Source organism: Protopterus annectens, chromosome 9.part0, assembly GCF_019279795.1.
Source record: "Protopterus annectens isolate FY-2018-M chromosome 9.part0, PAN1.0, whole genome shotgun sequence".
Lineage (NCBI taxonomy): Eukaryota > Metazoa > Chordata > Ceratodontiformes > Protopteridae > Protopterus > Protopterus annectens.
In genome coordinates this window covers 1082097951-1082121451 of record NC_056743.1, presented here as the reverse complement: position 1 = coordinate 1082121451, position 23501 = coordinate 1082097951, and the positions used below count along the sequence as shown (strand labels likewise).

Below are 23501 nucleotides of genomic sequence, written 5' to 3'. Positions count from 1 at the left end.
CTGGGTTAAGGCTGGCCTCTGAATACACATCATCTAGTATGTCTAAGACAGGAGGGATAGCCAGAGGCCTGTGCTGAGGGAGCAAGAGAAAATCCCTGAGCCTTTTCTTGGAGTCTGAGTAATCTTGGCCTTCCCAGTGGAAGAAGTGCTCCCTCAAGGTATGCAAGGTTTCCCCAAAAGAATAGTCCTCGGGGGGGGGGGGGGGGACAGAGGGAATGGACTCCTCTGCATCAGAATCTTCAAAAGGGGAGTATGAATATTCCTGGTCTTCAGAATGTTCTGAGGTAATGGAGGCCTGGTCCGAGGAAGGGTAGTCTTCCTCCAATCGGGGCCTTTTGTCCGAGGGGGGTTGAGAACCCCTGATGCTTTTTAGAAGTCTTCGAAGTAGTATTCGGTAGTAGTAATCTCTGGATCTGACCGACCGGCACTTGCGAACAGCTTCTGCTTCGGGCGCCACGCGGCAAGAAAGACTGGGGAAAATGGCGACGGCTGATGCCTTTATACCCGAAGACCAGCAGAGATGACGTCGGGTGAAGTGCGACATCAGCCGAAGCCGGACCCAGACTTTGGAATCCGGCCGACCGAGGGCTGCCTGACGACAGGACAACCCAGTTGTTATGACTGCAGATGCATCCATGAAGGACATCCCCTGATAAGAGTAATCAAATCCTCAGCCATTTTGAGCATTTGTTTTTTAGGCATGGGGCCTTGAGAGGGGCTCTGTGGAGCTTGTCTTTTAGTTTTCATGGCTGTTTTAGATTTTGTGAAAGCCTTAATGGAAAAAGAAGGCAGCCTGAAGACACCTTGAGAGGTGGCAGGCCTGTCTAAACTCTGAGTTTCTCCGCCAAGAGTGGCGTCGGTATCTGTAGTCGGGGTGGGGGCAGAGGAGCCTGCGACCTCGGGCACAGAAGACACCGCTAAAGAAGTGTCATCGGTACTCAGGGGCTGCGTAGGCGCCTCACTGAGAACCGGAGCACCTGTAGCCGGCTTTAGCGTGGTGTCGGTAGAAGTCGCGGACCTCGTATGTTGGTCCTTATCTTTGCGTCTTTTACTTAAAACTGGAGTCGGGGTATCAGACGACAATGTAATTAAATTTTTTACCAAAATAGTGTTGGGCGAACTCCGCCCAACGCTTAATAGTGCGTTTGTTGAATCTAGCACAAAAACGACAGGCCAAGACGTCGTAGTCTAGGCCTAAGCAAGGAATGCAGAAGGAATGGAAATCCTTGTGTGGTATTTGCTTCCCACATGAAATGCAATTATTAACTTTGTCTGACATCGGTCTGAGGCAAGAAAAGTTTCAACGGGTACTTAGCTTTCAAGAAGACTTCGGTTGAAAAATATTCGTAATCTCAGGAGCTGGCCGACCGGCACTTGCGAACTGCTTCTGCTTCGGGCACCGCGCGGCAAGAAAGACTGAAGAAAATGGCGTCAGCTGGTTCTTTTATACCCCTGCCGCACTGACGTCAGGGAAGAGGCGACGACAACCGACGCCGGACCTAGACTTTGGAATTCGGCCGACCGAGGACCCGCCTGACGGCAGGATAACCCATCTGTTATGAATGCAGCTGTATGCACGATGAACATCTTGACTGGACCAAAACCTATGGATCCAGGAGATCTTAGGATCCAAATACCTCAGATCCAACAAAAAACTAAACTGGAAAAACTTAAATCGGACAAGACCTGTAGGATCAGAGAGACACTGAATCCAGAGAAGGTCCTAGGATGTTCGGATCCGAAGTTGTTTACATTACATTGAATTTATTTTTTTTTTTAAACATGCATCACTTTATGGAAGGTGTGATCCCCTGAAAGAACCAGTGCACGATAAGGGAAAAACACCATGAAGCTGCTCCAACCACTCTGCATTTTATGTCCAAGAAACATAGGTAAGTCACTGCTTTTCATGGCTCACCAGGAAACTCCAAATCGCGGAGGAAAAAAAAAAAGAGATAGGGTGGCACCAAGCACATAGGATACCCCTCTCCACAAAAAAAACTCGCAAAAGTCACTGACCAAAGCAATTCACAGCACCGTAAAAAAGTACAGTTGTGTACACTTACCATAAATGTAGATGTTAGAGTGTACTCACTGTTGCATTCACTACATTTGGGTTATCTGCCTGCAGGTAGCCCTCAGCCGGCCTGAATATCAAGTCTTGGATCCCTGCGTCAGATGCAGTCTCCTCTTCCATAACGTCAGGTCGTCAGGGGTATAAAACTTTCAGCCAACAGCATTACATCACTTTTTCTTGCCCCAGATGTCAGGTGCCCCAATAATGGGAAGCAATTATATGCTAGATTACACCTCCAACAAAAAGCAAATACATCAGAAAGCTGAAATACACTAAACAAGAAGAAAAGTATAGCCAAGAGAAGTCAGGGGGCTGGAGCGAGAGTAACCAGGACTGCAACAGTGAATTGTTTGCGTCTTTCGGCTTTTCCCGGTTAGGGGTCGCCACAGCGGAACTCCGGTCTACTAATGATTGGTAGTTTATTTTTACGTGCCGAGTTACCAGCCCTGACGCACAACCTTCAACAAAGGAACGCCCATTCACGCACGTCTCCACGCAGAAGACGCTCTAGCCGAGAATCAAACTGGACAGCGTCTTACTGTGAGGCAACAACGCTACCGCAGCACCACCACCGTGACTGCAACAGTGAATACACTCGAAAATCTACATTTATGGTAAGTGTACACAACTGTACTATGTTCTTCGTGTTTCAATGTTGCAGTCATTACATTTGGGTTGATTCCCAAAACTAAGGAAGGGAGGAGGAAGTTAGAGAGCATTAGGACCAGCTATTAAGCCCTGCAAGACTGCAGTGGCAAAACCAGCTTTGAATTCAGAAAAAATAGGCATGTGGTAATGCTTGGTGAAGGTACGTACAGAGCTCCAGGTAGCAGCTTCTAGGATGTCCCTGGTAGGGACACTTCTGAGAAAGGCTGTATAGGTAGATGCAGCCCTGGTGGAATGTGATCTTATCCCCTGTGGGGTAGGTTTTCCATGGTGCTTATAGCAGAAATTAATGCAATGGGCTATCCACTTAGAAATGGTTTGCTTTGAAATGGCCTTCCCCTCTGCCCCTGCAGCAAAGCCAACTAGCAGCTGTTCAGATTTTCTGAAAGGCTTAGTCCTGTCCAAATAAAATCTAAGTGATCTGTGCATGTCCAAAGAGTGCAGTATTCGTTCTCCTTTGTTCTGTGGATTAGAGAAAAAAAAAGTAGGCAAATGAATGGACTGATTAAGGGCCACACTAGACGCCACCTTGGGCATAAAGGAAGAATTGGTCCTGAGGGACGCCCTGTCTGCATGGAAGATGATGAAGGGGGCTCCACTGCCATGAGGGCTTGTAATTCAGACACTAGTCTTGTGAAGTGACGGCTAGAAGGAAGGTTGTTTTCCAAGAAAGGAATTTCAACTCTGCAGCTGGCTCAAAAGGAGGTAGAGTGAGCTTTTCTAATACAAAATAAGGTCCCAGGTTGTAGTAGGAGCTCTCCTGGGTGGTCTTAAATTTTTGACCCCTCTGAGGAATTGCTTTAGCAGGGGGTGAGAAGAGGGTGTTCAGTATTATAATGTGCTAAAATGGCAGAGGCATGAATTTTAATTGACGAGAAGTAAAGGCCCTTGAGGAGAATCTCTGTTAAGTACTGAAGAATATGCGGCAAGCTGGGCACAGTTGCATCCATCCCCTGAGTCTGGCTCCAGGAACAGTAACTTTTCCACTTTTCAGCATAGGATTTTCTAGTACTAGGTCTGCTTGCCTCCAGAATGACATCTAGCACCTGCTTACTGAGGTATACTATTGGAGAGCTCAAGGAATTAGCCAGGCTGCAAAGTTCAGGGTTTGAAGCTGAGGGTGCAGAATCTGGCCCTCCTGCTGGGACAGCAAGGAACGGATCTGAGGCAGGTGCCATGGTTCCAGTAGTGACATACTGCGCAAGAGGGGTTTACCAGTGCTGGCGTGGCCAGTCCCATGCAATCAGCATTGTCCTTCGTTTGTCCTGTTTGATCTTTAGCAGAACTTTCGAGAGGAGAGGCAGAGGAGGAAAGGCATAAACTGAGAGGCTTTCCGAGGTGAAGGACAGGGCATCCACTTTCCAAGTTTGACTGTGGGAAGTCCTTGTGCAGAATTTGTCCAATTGGTAGTTCTGAGGGGAGGCAAACAGGTCCATCTCTGGATTCCATTTGTTTCTCAAAAAGGTTGAATATCTTTGGTTCCAGTTTCCACTCGTATAGGTCCATGAAATTTCTGCTTAAGTCGTCTGCCAGTGAATTTAGCTTGCCTGGCAGGAATTGAGCTTGTCGGTGCTCTTGGTAGCTCAAGACTGTGTTCCACAGAGCCATGGCTAGTCTGCAGAGAGGGTACGAGTGGGTTCTCCCCCAGCTTGTTTATGTACCACATAAAAACAGTGGTGTTCTGTCTTTACCAATAATTGTCCTGGAAGAATGTGGTCCTAGAAGGCCATCAGGGAATTCTGTACAGCTAACATTTCTTTTTGATTGATATGCAGGTGCATCTAACTCTGGTTCCATTTGCCCTGAAGGCACTACCCTGCCAAGTGAGCCCCCCATGCATAGTCTAATGCATCTGTTAGGGTTTAGGCGGCAGAGGGTAGAGTGAATGGGAGCCCCTTGTTGTGGTAGCAGGCCTATGCCCACAACAGTCTTTATGCAAGGAATAATAGGAATTACTGTTTCCAGGTCCCGAGAATGTTGATACCATTGTAGCCTCCTCATATGCAGTCTTGCATACGGAATTAGTAGAATGCAAGAGGCCATGAACCCCAGGGCTTGCAGGATTTTCCTTGCAGATAGCTGGGTCTTTGTGGCCAGTAATATGAAGAAGGCCGTCAAACAAACTTGTTTCTCTGGCATGAGGTAAGCAATCTGGGAAAGTTGTGTTCAAGCTTGCTCCCAGGAATACAATCTGCTGGCAGGGTACTAGATGAGAATTCTTTTAGTTTATGGTGTACCCCAGTGAGGTTAGCAGTTTCTTTACAAATGCCAGATGTTTTAGTAGCATGTCCTGGCTTTCTGCCTGAATTAGACAATCATCCAGGTATGGGTATATTTGAATATTTCTTCGCCTGCAAAATGCAATGACTGGAGCTAGGCACTTTGTGAATACTCTGGACGCAGTAGATAAGCCAAAGGGAAGTGCAGAGAACTGATGGAGCAAGCAGCCTGCTTTGAAGCATAGGTATTTTCTGCAAGATTCCCTGATTGGGATGTGCAGGTAGGCTTCCTTTAAATCCAGTGTTGCCAACCAGGCATCTTTGCCCATCATGGGAAGCAACTGGTGAAGAGTTAGCATTTTGAATTTTGGGATTACCAAAAAGGTGTTTAGAATAGAGAGGTCCAGGACAGGACGCCAGTTGTTGTCTTTTCTGGGTACCAGGAAAAAAGTCTGGAGTAAAAACCTTGTCCCCTTCTGCTGGGACAGGTTGAATAGCCCTGATACTTAGAGAACCTGCTGTTGAGCCTCTGCCCACTGATTTCGGGGTAGGTCTGGTCAACCGTTTGGGGTTGGGAAGGTGTGGAAGTGGAATCTGTATCCTTGGAAAACTATATTTAAAACCCATTTGTCCTGGGTAATGAGTTCCCAGTTTTTTGCATGCCGGGCGATCTTTCCCCCTAAGGGAGCAGGCAGCTGAGCAGGGCTTGAAAGGTTTAAGGTAGAGTCATTTTGACATTTTGCCATACGGGGGTGTCTTGCTACTTCCAGCTTTGGAAGTGGGGACCCCCCACTGCTTAGGCCTGCGAGTACCTTGAGACTGTAGCCTAGGTGGTCTGCTGTTCCTGGGTATGGACTGAAGGCCTGGAAGAGACAGAAAATGACCAATTCTTAGAAGGCCAATGCCTACTAAATCTGGGAGGCTGTACTTGCAGGAAATTTTTAACAGTTTGCATAGATTTAGCTTATTCCTCCATCTTTTTAAGGACTTCTGCTTTGTTGCCAAACAAGCGGTCTTGGTTTAATGGAGCATCCAGTAATTTAGCTTTAACATGATCAGGACAATTTTGCTCCTTAAGCCAAGCATGCCTTCTAAGAACAGACCCACTGACAGCAGCCCTGCAAGATGCTCCTAGAGAGTCAAAACCACATTTCAAAGTATGTTTACCAACTTGTTCAGCAGAATGCGTTAAATCCTGTAATTCTTTATTTTCAGCACAGTCAGGAATCAACATCATTTTCTGTTTAAGTAGTCCAGAATATGCTGCTGATACTTTAACATATGAAACTGGCAGTTTAAGGCCCTTATGGCCAAAGTAGCGGAAGTGTATACCCTCTTAACCCATCGTCCAAGGCCCTGGAATCTCTATCAGAGGGGGTAAGATTTTTGGCAGTAGTAGCCTTAACACCTTTAGGTCCTTGGGAAATGGTCTCTGGGTCTGCAGTAGGATTCTCGAAGAGGAACTTGAGAATCAGTTACTCTACAATACTGGTCAGGTTTCCTGGGAGATGGAAGAAAAGTGTATAGGGCCAGGCTAGATTCCAAGAAGGCATCATCTACAATGTCCAGGACATGAGGGATAGCTAAAGGCCTGTGTTGAGGGAGGAGTAAGAATTCCCCAAGCCTTTTTTTGGAATCAGAGAAATCTTGGCTTTCCCAGCGGAAATGCTCCCTAAGAGTGTGCACGGTTTCACCAAAAGAAAAATCTTCTGGAGGGGAAGCAGAGGGAATGGAGTCTTCTGCATCAGAATCCTCATAGGTAGATAAGGGCAAATCCTGGTAATCAGAAGAAACAGAAATTTCAGAATCCCGATCAGAAGAATCAGAAGGAAAATCAGTTCTAGGTCTCTTAGGCTTCCCCTAATTAAAGTAATAAGGTCTTCAGCCATTCTTGTTTGTTTTTTAGGCACATGAGCCTGACCATGTGGTTTGGACATCTGTTTTCTAGGCATGGGTCGAGTTTCAGGCCTTGAAGAAGAAGATGGCGTCAGTTTGAAATGCAAGTCAGTAGGCCTGAATACACCCTCTGAAGCCGGTGCCTGCACAGCAGCTCCAGACCCATCCAAGCTAGAGACATCTGCAGGTTCCATGGTCGAAGCATCTCGCAGCATACCGGACTCCGAATGGGTCTCAGAGGCCTGCGAATGTGAAGCGCCTCACTGAGTACCGGCAAACTGGCGACTAGCTTAACAAAAGCGTTGTCGGCAGCTTTGGACCTATGCGATCTGTCACTGTCTTTATCTTTACTTTTTTTCAGAATGTCAGTAGTCCGATAGCTTACCGAAGCCATTTCTGGATAGTTAAACAGAGTACCAAAATAATTTGCTGCAAAAATAAACAGATGAGGAATAGTTGGGAGGTTGAATAATGGAACAAAACCGACAGCGAGGGACAGTGTGGTCTAAGCCTAAGCGAGGAATGCAGTACGAATTAAAATCTTTGAAGTATTTGCTTTCCACAGGTAACAATTGTTTTTACCGACATCGGTTTAGAGCACGATAAAGGACCCCCAACGGGGTACTTCGCTTTTTTGAAGACTTCGGTTTTGAAACTCAAACAAAAATTTCTGGAGACAGCAGACCGGCACTTGCAAACTGCTTCGGGCACCACGTGGCAAGAAAGACTGAGGTAAGGGTGTCGGCTGCATGTTTTATACTCCTGACGTCATGGAAGAGGAGACAGCATCCGACGCAGGGATCCAAGACTTTGATATTCAGGCCGGCTGAGGGCCACCTGCAGGCAGATAACCCAAATGTAATGACTGCAACAGTGAAACACTAAGAACATCACAACTGAAACCTAAAGAAGGTCAACCATTACCCATCAGTGTTTTTCTGGAACTGACAGAGGAAAAGAAAAAAAATAAAAACAGTGATGTGTTTAATATAAAAAAGGAGTCAGCATAGTTAATACTTTTTTGAAGAAAACTTTAAGGCCAAATGAGGTTGTCCTCTACTCACTCTCATACACACCGTCACCCCTTTTCTTTTCATATCCCTTTATTCAAGTGTATACTGCAAAGGATAAGACAACTAGAAATGCAACGGCTGACATATAGGACTTCGAACTAGAAGTGGGAAACCAGAAATTCAAAGTAGAACAGAAGAAAGGAAAATAGTGCACATGAAACTATATGGACAGCAGTACCCGACCAAAAGGCAGCTGTGGAGACAGCAATCCGTGCTGCCATCAGTACAGACAGGGGAACCTCTTGCCTGTGAGGTAAAAATGGTACAGCTGCACAAAAGACAAAACATCCAAAAAGAGACCTGCTAGTCTAACAGCACAGCAGAAGCTGTGAAGTCTCGCTGGATAATCCAGGATTTAGATAACTGTAATAGGAAAAAATAAGCAAATAGAATATTAACAGTAAACTTGCTGACAGAAGAAGGTACCATTAAACAACAGAAAGGATTTATAAGCTTAAAACAAAAATTCCATTTGTACAAAAGAAATAAAATTACGATCTTCCTTCTTACCATAATGGTAGCAAATGTGATCAGAGGTGATAAGGGCAGTATGGTGCATTATGGGAAGAGACAGCTCGAGAATGGGATCCAAAGTCTAGAAAATGCGGCTGAGCCAGATCAGAGGATTAAATCAGAGACCCACAGCTGAAGAAGAATGTTAATGGACATCATCAGATCTGTTAATCATTTATCTGAACTAGAAAGAAGTTAAATATTCATGCAGTTGAGTTTGTTATGGTGTAAGCTTTAGCATGAAATATTTTAAAACCTTGTACATAGTACAGCTTTGTAATTAGTGCAAATATGAACAAGCAATAACACCTAGAGGCATCAGTAGGAGTTAACTGCAGATGCACCTGGAGGAGTCACATGGATGTAATGAGTTAAATCACTGTTGTCTTGGTCCAATGCAACTTCCCACTACTCCACAAATCTGGAGTATTCCCAAAGATAAATGTTTAAATCTCATGATTTTATCAAGGTCAGCTCAGCCTCTGAAAACCTGCTACAGAAGGAAACAAAGGTATGAAAGCCACATCCTGGCTATTAAACTTTTTTGTTGCACACAAGTATGTAGACATCTGCACAAGCGCAATCACTGCCCAGACAAAGCAGTACCAGAAAGTGGTATAATCTTTCATCTTCTGGTCCTTCAACTGAAGGATACAATTCCCAGGTATCAGTAATATCCATAGGTAATTACTAGGCTTGCAGTCAAGTGGACCATTAAAGAACCTAGCTGAAATTCAGTCTCCCCCCAAGCACTGTCTAGTTAAGTGATTTGGTCAAAGTCAAAAGTAAGCAAACGGAGGGCAGAGAATCAAACCTTGTACCACATGAGCTACAGCTTACAGCATTAACCCTTTGCACCAACTGCCACTACCTGAAGCTGCACACCCAAATTACACAAGCAATTCAGTTCCATAACTCAGCGTTTGATTATTTTCTTTCAACAATACAAAAGGTTCTATGCCCACCCCTCAAATGAAGCATGTAACTGAGGATCTACAGTAAAGCCCTCCCTCCATTCTACTGTGCTTAATGGCCCTGATGCAAAATCCAATGAAACACAGATGCCAACTCACGAACGGTAAACTCCCTGAAAGAGATGTGATGCCATTTAATTCCACCCCCCACCCCCCCAAATACAGTCTGCCCTTACGTATTTTCTGCAGTTGGCTTTGCTATTGTGCAAGTTTAAAATGAAATATTTAAAAACTTGTACATAGTACAGTTTTGGAATCATTAATCAGATGTAACGAGTTACATCACTGTTGTCTTGGTCTGATGCAGCAACTTCCCACTATTCCACAAATCTGGAGTATTCTCAAAGATAAATGTTTAACCCTCATGATTTTATCAGGTCAGTTCAAATTACGAAAACCTGCTACAGAAGGAAACAGATGAAAGCCAAATTTGTTGCACCCAAGTATGTACACAGCATCTGCACAAGCCTAATCACTGCCCAGACAAAGCAGTACCAGAAAGTGGTAAAGAAACTAATAGACATTTTCAAAATGAATTTTTAGAACTCGCCAAAATTAGGAAAACCAGTCCCCGATAACAAAATTTATTAGGTTTTCTCCCCATTACTACAATAAAACTTCTTCCCCATTTATAGTCAAGTTATTATTCTTAGGCACCAACCCAAAATGTACTGTTGAAACTTGTGTTGCTGATTACCGAAGTGAAAAACTGACAGAACCAAGTGTAAAACTAAGTAAACTCATATGCTGTATACATGTTAAGATGTGAATTCAAATAAGACTGTCATACTGTACGCATACATTCAACTTGCAGTTGAGCATGCTTTCAAAATCAATGAACTACATATTCCCTTAACTCTAACCTGTGCTGAACCCAAAGCATGTCTTCTTGGTCATCAGTGCTCTGCCCTAATCAACTTTTTAAGTGTTCTTCAAGTGATGTACAGAGTACTTCATAGCCAAGACAAAGTACACGGTTAATGTGACAGCTTTCATTTTAACAAGGTGTTTTTACCAATGCTAGTGTTCCTTCAGAGACATCTTCATCAGACACCAACACATTTTTATGAACATTACAAAGAAAAAACTACAGTAACAGCTGATTTGTGCACAGTAATCTGTGCGCACACACAACATACCTCTTCTCGCATCTTCTTCACAGTGTCACCTTTCTAGAAATAAAAATAATACTTTTAATGTTGTGAAATAATGAAAGCTTGAAAACAAGTAATATATTTTTAAATAAAACATTGTAGGGAAATGAGCCATGGCTTCAAATGATAGCACAATGAAAACACCAGCTATTCTTTCATAACTAAAGCAAAACACTTTGCAAGACACTTACTCCAAGTATTAAAGTTCACAATGCTGCTTTCAGGGATATCAAAAGGAAGCCTTTTACACAGTTGCTGCGCACAGACTATATACACCCTCCCCCAAACATTAACGGAGTTCTACATTCAAAGACTTGGCAGGTGTAGTAACAGGAAAAAGCAGCACTACAAGTACTCACTAGAAAGAGATGCAAAGATGTTACTACAGCAATAAAACATTTAGGTTACTGTGATGGTGACAATCTTTCCCACAGCTGTAATGCTGTTATTCTGTAGTAATGTGTGTGGACATGGTCCCCATACAAATAGCATTGTTCTGAGCCAAGTTCTTCTCAGCAGTAGATAAAAACTGCGTCAGAAAGAACAGTCTTAAAAGTCATGGGCATAGATAACCAAGTACAAAAACTTAATAATAAGGTACCACTGATAATAGAATAGGTGGTATCTCACAGAAGAGGAGCAACTGCAGAATGCTGAACAGAAAGGGGGATTACCTATATAATACGCATAAGCTTAGAAAGACTGCTGTTAAGCAACTGTGTTTTGATAACTTCAGAGCACAAAACCTTTTACCACGACGACTCAGGCAACAAAGTAGAAAGGGATGTCACCAAGCTTAGTGAGTCTATAACAAGGAAGACAACCAGAGATCCTGTAGAGATATTAGAAATATTTCAAATTCTATGAAAGCCTGTACAAAGCAGAGAAATACGGAAATCAAGAAAAGGTACAAAGGGAAGTGTTTATGGAAGAATTAAACATGCCAAAGTTAGAGGTAGAGGTGGCTCAACTGCTAAAGTACAGTTGTGTACACTTACCATAAATGTAGATGTTAAGAGTGTATTCACTGTTGCAGTCATCGCATTTGGGTTATCTGCCTGCAGGTAGCCCTCAGCCGGCCTGAGTACCAGAGTCTTCAGATTTCTGCGGATGCTGTCGCTTCTTCCATGACGTCAGGTCGTCAGGGGTATAAAGCATTCAGACAACGCCATTACAGCAGTTTCTTGCCCCAGATGTCAGGTGCCCCACAATAGGAAGCAATTATATGGTACGGTACCCCTCCATCAAAAAGCAAATACACACGAAAAAATATATACCAAACAAGAAGGAAAAAGGTAGAACCAAGAGAAGTCAGGGGCTGGCGGGAGGTTAACAAGGACTGCAACAGTGAACACACTCACATCTACATTTATGGTAACTGTACTATGTTCTTAGTGTTTCACTGTTGCAGTCATCACATTTGTGTTGATTCCAAAAGCGAACAAAGCTAAGGAAGGGAGGAGGTAGAAGAGCATTAGGGCCAGCTATTAAGCCCTGCAAGACTGCTGTGGCAAACCCAGCTCTGGATTTAGAAAAGACAGGCAGGTGGTAATGCTTGGTGAAGGTATGTACAGAGCTCCAGGTAGCAGCTTCCAGGATGTCCCTGGTAGGGACTCCACTGAGAAATGCCATAGAGGTAGATGTAGCCCTGGTGGAATGTGATCTTATCCCCTGTGGGGTAGGTTTTCCATGGTGTTTGTAGCAGAAATGAATGCAATGGGCTATCCATTTGGAAATGGTTTGCTTTGAAATGGCCTTCCCCTCTGCCCCTACAGCAAAGCCAACTAGAAGCTACTCAGATTTTCTGAGAGGTTTAGCCCTGTCCAAAAAGAATCTAAGTTGCCTGTGCATGTCCAGAAAGTGCAGTACCCGTTCCCCTTTGTTTTGTGGATTAGGGAAAAAGTAGGCAAATGAATGGACTGGCTTTGGGCCACACTAGACACCACCTTGGGCATAAAGGAAGGATTAGTCCTGAGGAAAAACCTGTCCGCATGGAAGATAATGAAGGGTTCCACTGCCATGAGGGCCTGTAATTCAGACACTCTTCTTGCTGAATTGATGGCTAGAAGGAAGGCTGTTTTCCAAGAAAGGAATTTCAACTCTGCTGTTGCAGCTGGCTCAAAAGTGGGAAGAGTGAGCTTTTAAAAAAATAAAGTTAGCCAGCAACAAGTGAACTGTGAAAAATAATAAAGTTTATTTAAACTTCATAAAGACTTAATTCAACAGACCGGTTTGGCCTGGGTTTAACCTGGCCTTCTTCAGTGTAAAGAAAAAACACAATTATGAATGTAGAAAGTCTTATATACTGAAAAGCAATTGAAAGAAGAAATTTGATAGGCTGACATAAAACATCACAAAAAATACCTCATAAATATTTATTAAGCCCTGGATTAAACAGAGCACCCAGTTTAGTGATCCATTTCTTTAATATTAAGTTTGTGGTGCCAACCAGATTTGTGGGTTCGGTCCCCAATGAGTTTATCAATAATAATAAAATGAAATTTAGCTGTCTGGTGTTTGAGTGTATGTTTGTATAACGCATTAGTTGTTCTTTTAAATTTGATGTCACTCAAATGCTCCAACATGCGTAACCTAAATGGTCGAGAGGTCTGACCAATATAAAATGATTGGCAGCTACAACTAGCCATATAAATAGCCCAGTCAGTATTGCAGTTGGCAAAAAAATTTATATCATACACTGTGCTACTATTTTTGCTACTGAATTCTTTAGATTTCAAAATATATTTGCAATTAATGCAATGGCCGCAGGGAAAACAACCAATAAGTTTGTCCCCCATGATAGTAGTTTGATACAACTGGGGTAACACAGAGTCAGAGTGGTGTTTGTAGTGATTGAAATGAGCTGCTAAGTTTTTTCCTTTTCGGAAAGAAAATGAACAGACATTGGGAATCATGGTATTGATTGGAGCATCCGCCTTCAATATGTTCCAGTTATCTTTGATAATATCCATAAACCTATTGGAATTCCTTCCAAATGTTGTAGTAAAACGTAGTGTATTTTTGGACAATGGTTTATTCTTGTATATCAATAGATCCTGTCTACTAAGACCCGATGCATGGTTTTGAGCCATAGTAACATATCCTGGACTGTAGCCCCTATTGATAAATCTGTTATATAAATCCTGGGAATGATGTTTATAACTATGATCATCTGAGCAATTGCGTCTAATTCTAATAAAGTGTGATTTCGGAATGTTTCTGGCAATGTGTTTTGGATGATAGCTGGAGGCGTGGAGTAAGGTATTATATTCTGGGAACTTCCTATATACCTCAGTGTTCAAGGTATTGTCCTTATTCCTGGTGACCAAAACATCCAGGAATGTGATGGAATCACGATAAGTGATGGTAAATTGTATTCCCCATTTATCATCATTTAAATATTCCATGAATTCATTGAGATACTCAATATCAGATCTCCACTGAGCTTTTCCAATACAAAGTTAAGGTCCCAAGCTGGAGTGGGAGCTCTCCTGGGTGGGGGGGGGGGGGGTCTTAAATTTTTGGCCCTTCTAAGGAATGGTTTTAGCAAGGGGTGAGAGAAGAAGGGTGGCTCAGTATTATAATGTGCTGAAATGGCAGAGGCATGAATCTTAATTGAAAAGAAGGATAGGCCCTTGTGAAGCATTTCTGTTAAGTACTCTAGAATATGAGGGTAAGCAGGGCACCGTTGTGCCCATCCCCTGTGCCTGGCTCCAGGAACAGTATATTTTCCACATTTCAGCATAGGATTTTCTGGTACTAGGCCTCCTTGTCTCCAGAATGACATCCAGCACCTGCTTACTGATGGGATGCTAGAGGAGGGCCCATGGAATTAGCCACGCTACAAGATTCAAAGTTTGAAGCAGAGGGTTCAGAATCTGGCCCAACAGCTGGGACAACAGGGAAGGGGTCTAAGGCAGGTGCCATGGTTGTAGCAGTGTCATACTGTGCAAGAGGGGGTACCAGTGCTGGCGTGGCCAGTGTGGTACAATGAATATGTCCTTGGCTTGTCCCGTTTGATCTTTAGTAGAACCTTAGTGAGGAGAGGCGGGGGGGGGGGGCATACACAGAGAGGCTTTCCCAGGTAAAGGACAGGGCATCCACTTTCCAAGCTTGACTGTGGGGAGTTCTGGTGCAGAACTTGTTCAATTGGTGGTTCTAATGGCAGGCAAACAGGTCTACCTCTGGAGACCCCCATTTATTCAAGAGGTTGAATATTTTGGGTTCTAGTTTCCATTCTTGTGGGTCCATGAGATTTCTGCTCAAGTCGTCTGCAAGCGAATTTATTTTGCCTGGAAGGAATTGAGCTTGTAGGTGTACTTGGTATCTCAAGGCTGTGTTCCACAGAGCCATGGCTAATCTGCAGAGAGGGTAGGAGTGGGATCTCCCTGCTTGTTTATGTACCACATAACTGTGGTGTTGTCTGTTTTTACCAATAGTTGTCCTGGAAGAATGAGGTCTTTGAAGGCTGTCAGAGCATTCTGTACAGCTAACATTACTTTTTGATTGATATGCAGGTGCATCCGTCTCGGGTTCCATTTGCCCTGAATGCAATGCCCTGTCATGCGAGCCCCGCATGCATAGTCTGATGAATCTGTTAGGGTTTGGGCAGCAGGGGGTAGAGAGTAAGGGAGACCCTTGTTGTGGTAGCAGGCCTCTGCCCACCAAAGGAACTCTGTCCTTAGACAAGAAATGATAGGAATCATTGTTTTCAGGTACTGAGAATGTTGACACCATAGACTTTTTAGGTACCACTAGAGTTTCCTCATATGCAGTCTTGCATATGGAATTAGTAGAATGCAAGAGGCCATGAACCCCAGAGCTTGCAGTATTTTCCTTGCAGATAGCTGGGTTTTTGTGGCCAATAGTTCGAAGCAGGTTGTCAAACTTGTTTACCTGGAGTGAGGAATTCCATCTGGAAAGCTGTTCAAGCTTGCCCCCAGGAATACAATCTGTTGGCAAGGTACTAGGTGAGATTTCTTTTCGTTGGTGTACCCCAGTGAGGGTAGAAGTTTCTTTACAAATGCCAGGTGTTTTAATAGCAAGTCCTGGCTTTCTGCCCGAATCAGACAATCGTCCAAGTATGGGTAAATTTGAATATTTCTCTGCCTGCAAAATGCAATGGCTGGAGCTAGACACTCTGTGAACACCCAGGGAGCAGTAGATAAGCCAAAGGGAAGTGCAAAGAACTGAAAGTGCATGGAGCCCACGCTGAAACATAGGTATTGTCTGCAGGATTCTTTTATTGGGATATGCAGGTAAGCTTCTTTTAAGTATAGGGTTGCCAGCCAGGAATCCTTGGCTAGCATAGGAAGAACCAGAAAAAAGTTCGCTGGGAGAGCCAAATGAGGGTCAGAAACCAGAAGTAAATCCTCTGATTTAACGTCAACAAATACGTTTTCGACACAAGTGGCAAGTCTTCCTCAGAAAAAGCACACTGCTGTGTGTGCTTTTTCTGAGGAAGACTTGCCACTTGTGTCGAAAACGTATTTGTTTGTTGGCGTTAAATCAAAGAGGATTTACTTCTGGTTTCTGACCCTCATTTGGCTCTCCCAGCGAACTTTTTTCAGGTTCCAGGTTTTTTTCGGTTCGCTTACATCTCCTTTCAGAGGTAGCATAGGAAGAAGCTGTTGAAGAGTTAGCATTTTGAATTTTGGAACCACCAGAAAGGTGTTGAGAATAGAGGTCCAGGATAGGACACCAGGAGATGTCTTTTCTGGGTACCAGAAAAAGTCTTTAATAAAAACCTTGTCCCCTTTGTTCTGCTGGTACAGGTTAAATAGCCCTGATACAGAGAAAGTACAGTCGTGAACCTACCATAAATGTAGATATTAGAGTGTATTCACTGTTGCAGTCATTACACTTGGGTTATCTCCTGCTGGCAGGCTACCTGCAGTCGGGCCTGAATTCCAAAGTCCTGGCCCAGCGTCGGTTGTTGTCACCTCTTCCCTGACATCAGTGTGCCAGGGGAATAAAAGATGCAGCAGATGCCATTTTCTTCAGTTTTTCTTGCCCCAGATGTCAGGTGCCCCCAAGAAGGTAGGCAATACATATTGCTTACAAAGGCACACAGTAAAATAAAAACAATACCTTCATCTACAAGCAAATACACCACATAGGTTGTATAGGACAGAGAAGTACAGAAGTCCCAGCAAAGAAAGGGGGGTGGAGAGTGGGTAACCTGGACTGCAACAGTGAATACACTCGAATATCTACATTTATGGTAGGTACACAACTGTACTATGTTCATAGTGTCTCACTGTTGCAGTCATTACACTTGGGTTGAATCCCAAAGCTGAGGTAGGGCGGCTGGGTCTAAATAGGATTAGGACTGGCTATGAGGCCTTGCAGAACTGCAGTGGTAAAGCCTGCTCTGGATTTAGAGTAAAGAGTTAAGTAATAATGCTTGGTAAAAGTGAGCACTGAACTCCAAGTTGCAGCCTCCAAAATTTCCTTGGTTGGTACTCCTCTGAGAAAGGCTGCTGAAGTGGCTGCTGCCCTGGTAGAATGAGGCCTAATATTCTTAGGCACTGACTTGCCATGCTGTGCATAGCAGAAATGAATGCAGTGTCCTATCCATTTTGAAATAGTCTGCTTTGAGATAGCCTTTCCTTGTGATCCTGCAACATATGCTACAAACAAATGTACAAAGCAGAGAAATACGGACAAACTGTGTATGTCCAAACAGTGCAGAAGTCTCTCCCCATTATTCTGGGGATTTGGATAAAATGTTGGCAAATGAATGGTTTGGTTAAGAGCCACACTGGATACTACCTTTGGCATAAATGTTGGATTTGTCCTTAAAGAAAGCCTGTACGGATGAAAAATGATAAAAGGTTCCACTGCCATTAATGCCTATAACTCTGAGACTCTTCTTGCTGAAGTTATTGCTAGGAGCAGAGCAGTTTTCCATGATAAGAATTTTAGATCAGCTGTATTGGCCAGCTCAAAAGGAGGCAGTGTGACCTTTTCCAAGACAAAGTTGAGGTCCCATGTAGGTATCGGTGCCCTCCTTGGGGGTCTTACGTTTTTTGCCCCTCTGAGGTACTGCCTTAGCAGTGGATGTGAGAAAATAGGAGGTTCCACATCGTAATGAGCTGAAATGGCAGAGGCATGGATCTTAATTGATGAGAAGGACAGGCCTTTGTCCAGTATCTCAGTTAGGTATTGTAAAATCTGAGGAATATTTGGAACAAGTGGTTCAAGTCCTTGTACCTGGTTCCAAGAACAGAACCTCTTCCATTTTTCTGCATAAGATTTCCTGGTGCTGGGCCTCCTGGCTTCCAAAATGACATCCATAACAGCTTTAAAGAGAGGTGTGTTCTGAGTGGCTATATTATTTGCCATGCAGCCAGATTTAAGGTTCTGAGTTGGCTGTGCAGGATTTGATTGTTTTGAGTCAGAAGATGAGGAATTTTAGGTAAAGTCCAGGCTGGGCCTTGAGACAAGCTCTTTAGGATTGGGTACCAGTGCTGGCATGGCCAGTCTGGGGCAATCAGAATCATTTTTGGCTTCTCTTGTCTGACTTTTAGGAGTACCTTGGGAAGGAGAGGCAGTGGAAAAAAAAAAGGCATAAACTGTTAGGGTTTTCCAGCTGAATGACAGAGCATCCACTTTCCATGCTTGTGAGTGATAAGTCCTTGTGCAGAATCTCTGTAATTGGCAGTTGTGAGGGAAGGCAAAAAGATCTGTGTCTGGGCATCCCCATTTCCTTGTTATGCTGAAGACCTGTGATCTAGTTTCCACTTGAGGGTCCATGAGGTTTCTGCTTATATCATCTACCAGAGTATTTTTCTTTCCTGGAAGGAATTGTGCCTGCAGATGTACTTGGTAGGTCAGTGCTGTGCTCCACAAAGTCATGGCTTGCCTGCAGAAGGGGTAGGAATGTGTGCCCCCTTGCTTATGTACCACAAAGTACAGTTTTGTACCTATGATAAACGTAGATGTTCCGAGTGTATATACTGCTGCAGTCATCACATTTGGGTTATCCTGCCGTCAGGCGGTCCCCGCAGTCGGCCGAATCCCAAAGTCTTGGTCCGGCGTTGGTTGTCGTCACTTCTTCCCTGACGTCAGTGCGACAGGGGGATAAAGGAGGCAGCAGACGCCATTTTCTTCAGTTTTTCTTGCCCCAGATGTCAGGTGCCCCCAACTCGGAAGGCAATACAAATAACTATGCAAAAATACCTTAGTAGATGAACAACAGTACTAGCTGTTAGCAAATACACCATACAGACATGCATCCAATAGATTGATGTACATGGCGTTATAACTAACACCCTGGTATGTAGAGGGGATGGTGGGAGGGTAACCTGGACTGCAGCAGTATATACACTCGAACATCTACATTTATGGTAGGTACAAAGCTGTACTATGCTCATAGTGTTATACTGCTGCAGTCATCACACTTGGGTTGAATCCCAAAGCTATGGATGGGTGGCTGGTACTAAACTGGGTTATGTGAAGCTAGGATGCCCTGCGGAACTGCAGTGGCAAAACCAGCTCTGGTTTTTCAGAATAATGGAAGGTGGTAGTGCTTGGTAAAGGTGTGCATTGAACTCCAAGTAGCTGCCTCTAGAATGTCCTTGGTTGGAACCCCCCCTTGAGAAAGGCTGCTGAGGTTGCTGTAGCCCTGGTAGAGTGGGACCTAATATTAATAGGCACTGCCTTCCCATGGTGCGAGAAGCAAAAGCGGATACAATGTGCTATCCATTTGGAGATGGTCTGTTTTGAAATAGCCTTTCCTTGTGAACCTGCAGCATAGGATACAAAGAGTTGGTCAGTTTTCTGAAGGTCTTTGTCTTATCCAAATAGTAACGTAGCTGTCTGTGAATGTCCAAAGAGTGAAGGAGTCTTTCTCCTTTATTCTGGGGGTTTGGATAAAAGGTGGGTAAATGAATGGTCTGATTCAAAGCCACACTGGATACTACCTTTGGCATAAAGGTAGTGTTAGTACATAAAGAGACTCTGTCCTGATGGAAATTGATGAAAGGTTCCACTGCCATAAGTGCCTGTAGTTCTGAGACCCTGCGTACTGAGGTGATAACCAGCAACAGAACTGTTTTCCATGACAAGTATTGTAGTTCTGCTGAGAAGGCTGGTTCGAAAGGAGGCAGTGTTAATTTTTCTAAAACGAAGTTGAGGTCCCAAGCTGGTGTTGGGGGTTTTCTGGGGGGTCTTATATTCTTAGCCCCTCTGAGAAACTGCCTTAGTAAAGGGTGTGAGAATATGGGAGGATCCGTATTATATTGAGCTGAAATGGCTGAAGCATGGATCTTAATGGATGAGAAAGAAAGGCCTTTGTGTAGCATCTCAGTTAAGTATTGCAGTATTTGAGGAATGTTTGGTATCCAAGGATTCTGGCCTTTAGCCTGGTTCCATGCACAAAATCTTTTCCATTTGTCTGAGTAAGTTTTTCTGGTGCTGGGCCTCCCGGCCTCCAAAATGACATTCAGGACGTCCTTTGAGAGAAGTGTTGATTGATAATTCAAGGTATTCTCCATGCAGCTAAATTTAAAGTCCTAAGCTGACTGTGAAGGATCTGAAAGTTTTGCTGAGTCAACAGAAGTGGGAGTGGAGGTAAGATCCATGGAGGGCTGTGAGTCAAGGTCCTTAGTAATGGGTACCAGTGCTGACGTGGCCAGTCCGGAGCAATGAGGATCATTTGTGGTCTCTCTGATCTGACTTTCAGTAATACCTTGGGTCAGGAGAGGTAATGGTGGGAAGGCATAGACTGTTAATGCTGTCCAACTGAATGATAGGGCGTCCACTTTCCAGGCTAGGGAATGATAAGTCCTTGTGCAAAATTTCTGTAGTTGGCGATTGTTGGGGGAGGCAAATAGATCTATGTCTGGGCGTCCCCACCATTGAGTTATCACTGAAAATACTTGCGGGTGTAGTCTCCACTCGTGAGGATCTGCCAAATTTCTGCTTAATTCATCTGCCAATATGTTTTCCTTTCCTGGCAGGAATTGTGCTTGCAATTGTACTTGGTCAGTCAATGCTGTGTTTCACAAGGTCATTGCCTGTCTGCATAAAGGGTAGGAGTGTGCTCCTCCCAGTTTGTTTATGTACCACATAACTGTGGTGTTGTCTGTCCTTAGTAGTTGTCCTGGATGCAAGAGGTCCATGAAGGCTGTCAGTGCATTTTGCACAGCTAGCATCTCCTTTTGGTTGATGTGTAGATGCATTTGTTTTGCAGACAATTTGCCCTGTATGCACTGTCCTGCCATGTGTGCGCCCCAGGCATAGTCTGAAGAATCTGTTGTCATAGTTTGGTTTGCTGGAGGTAAGACAAAAGGAAGACCCTTGTTTATTTATTTGACATGCTTGAGCCTACCATAGGAACTCTTTTTGAAGGCAGGGAATGAGAGGTACACTTGTTTCGAGGCTGTGCCTGTGTCGAGCCCACACACTTTTCAGGTTCAGGTACCATTGTAATTTCCTCATATGCAGCTTTGCATGTGGAATTAGTTGAATGCAGGATGCCATGAACTCCAATGCCTGCAGGATTTTCCTTGCAGTGAGCTGGGTAAAAGTTGCCATCTTTTTGAAGTATTGAGTCAGTTGTTTTTGTTTGTCTGGCGTGAGATAAGCCATCTGGGCCGTTGTATTTTAGCTGGCACCCAGGAATATGTCTTGTGAGGGTATTAGCTTGGATTTCTTTTTGTTTACTGTGTACCCTAGGCAACTTAGCAGCTTTGTTACAAATGCCAGATGCTGTAATAGAATGGCCTTGTTGTCCACTTGGATCAGGCAGTCATCCAGATATGGATAAATTTGTATTCCTCGTCTGCAGTATGCAATTACTGATGCCATGCATTTTGTAAATACTCTGGGCGCAGTAGATAAGCCAAAGGGCAATGCAGAGAATTGATAATGCGTTGTACCTGCCAAAAATCTGAGGTATCTTCTGCAATCTTGTCTGATAGGGACATGCAGGTATGCCTCTTTGAGGTCCAACGTTACCAGCCAAGACTCCTTGCCCAGCATGGGAAGAAGCTGCTGTAGTGTGAGCATTTTGAATTTGGGTACCTCCAGGTATGTGTTTAGAATTGAGAGGTCTAAAATGGGTCTCCAGGCTTTGTTCTTTCTTGGTACTAGAAATAGTCTTGAGTAAAAACCTTGACCTTGCTGCTTTGTAGGTACCTTTTGAATTGCTTTCATATCCATGAGAGCTGAAATTTGCATTTGTGCCTCTGCCCATTGGTTTGGAGGCAGATTTGACATGCCTCTCATCCGTGGTCAAGTGTGGAAATGAAATCTGTAGCCCCGGGTAATAATATCCAGAACCCATTTGTCCTTTGTTATGATGCGCCAATTTTGTGGAAATAGAGCCAGTTTTCCTCCCAAAGGTGCTGCCAGGGCAATTTTGCTTGGCAGGCAAAGAGGGAAGTCATTGTGTTTGTTTCCTGAGGGGTTGAGATCTTTCGTCTCCAGCTCTGAGTTGTTGTATGCCATTGTCTAGGCCTGAAAGAACCTTGTGGCTGTCCTCTGCCCCTTGGGTGTCTGTACCTACCCCTTTGGGGTCTGTCTGATGCAGGAAAGGACCAGTTTTTTGATGGCCAGTTTCTGCTGAAACGAAGAGGTTGCACTTGTAAAAAATCTTTAACTGTCTGCATAGATTTTGCCTTTTCTTCCATTTTCTTTAAAATTTCCTCTGCTTTGACACCAAATAACACATCTTTCTGCAATGGAGCATCCAATAACTTTGCTTTGACATGTTCTGGTAAGGCTTGCTCTTTTAGCCAAGCATGTCTACGTATTACAGATCCTGTGACAGCTGCTCTACAGGAGGCTTCCAATGAATCAAAACCACACTAAGGTATGCTTTCCCACCTGTTCTGCTGCATGCAGCAAATCCTGCATCTCTTTGAAATCAGGTTGATCTGTCTGAGGGATCATTTTCTGCTTTAACTGTGTAATCAAGTACTGCTGGTATTTTAGCATGTGGAATTGGCAGTTTAAGGCCCTCGTGGCCAAAGTGGCAGACGTATAAACTTTCTTCCCTCATCTTTCTAATGCTCTGGAATCTCTCTCAGAAGGTACTGGATTCTTAGCAGCAGAGGCCTTAACCCCTTTGGGACCCTGGGAAATGGTTTTGGGGTCTGCAACAGGGCTTTTATATAGAAACTTGAGAGAATCGGAACTCGGTAGTATCTGTCTGGTTTAGCTGGTGCAGGAGGTAAGGAATCTGGGTTTAGACTAGATTCGGTGTAAACATCATCCAAAATGTCTAAAACTGGAGGAATTGCAAGGGGTCTATGCTGTGGAACAAGAAGAAACTCACGGAGTCTTTTCTTAGAGTCAGAGTAATCTTGGCCTTCCCAGTGGAAGTGTTCCCTCATGGTGTGTAAAGTTTCCCCAAAAGTGTAGTCTTCAGGGGGGGAGATAGAGGGAATGGACTCTTCAGCATCTGAGTCTTCATAAGGAGGGAAGGAATAATCCTGGTCCTCAGAGTTAGCTGAGGAAATGGATGCTTGGTCAGAGGAAGGATAATCTTCCTCCAGTCTAGGCCTTTTGTCAGGAGGGGGTTGTGAACCCCTGATAAGGGTAATTAAATCCTCAGCCATCTTAAGCATCTGTTTTTTAGGCATAGGGGCCTGTGGGGGGGGGGGTCTGTGGACCCGGTTTCCTAACTTTAGGGGGGCTTTAAGTTTAGCAAAAGACTTGAGAGATAGTTGTCGGTTTGAAGACAACTTCAGAAACCGAAGGCCTGTCCAAAATCTCCAGATCACAGTCAGGGTTGGCGTCCGAGGGTTGAGATGGAACCGGCTCCTGAGGCCCAGCTGATTCGGTCTGGGAGGCAGTCAGAATTTCTAAATCAGCGGTAGTCAGGGGCTGCGTAGGCGCCTCGCTGAAAACCGGAAAACCGGCGGCAGGCCTTGCTGAGGCCTCGGTATCTGGTCTTGGCCTTTGTTGCCTGTCCTTAT

General features: G+C 44.1%; 1 protein-coding gene across 5 annotated transcripts in view; it reads right to left on the bottom strand.

The window, feature by feature from the left end:
* PCBP2 (poly(rC) binding protein 2) overlaps positions 1-23501 on the bottom strand; it is a 1588534-nt gene that overhangs the window by 1354827 nt on the left and 210206 nt on the right. For all 5 annotated transcript variants that reach the window (XM_044083912.1, XM_044083913.1, XM_044083914.1 and 2 more), the window contains exon 4: positions 10558-10590. In XM_044083912.1, the coding sequence (XP_043939847.1) occupies positions 10558-10590 (33 nt within the window). The remainder of the gene's footprint in view (positions 1-10557; positions 10591-23501) is intronic.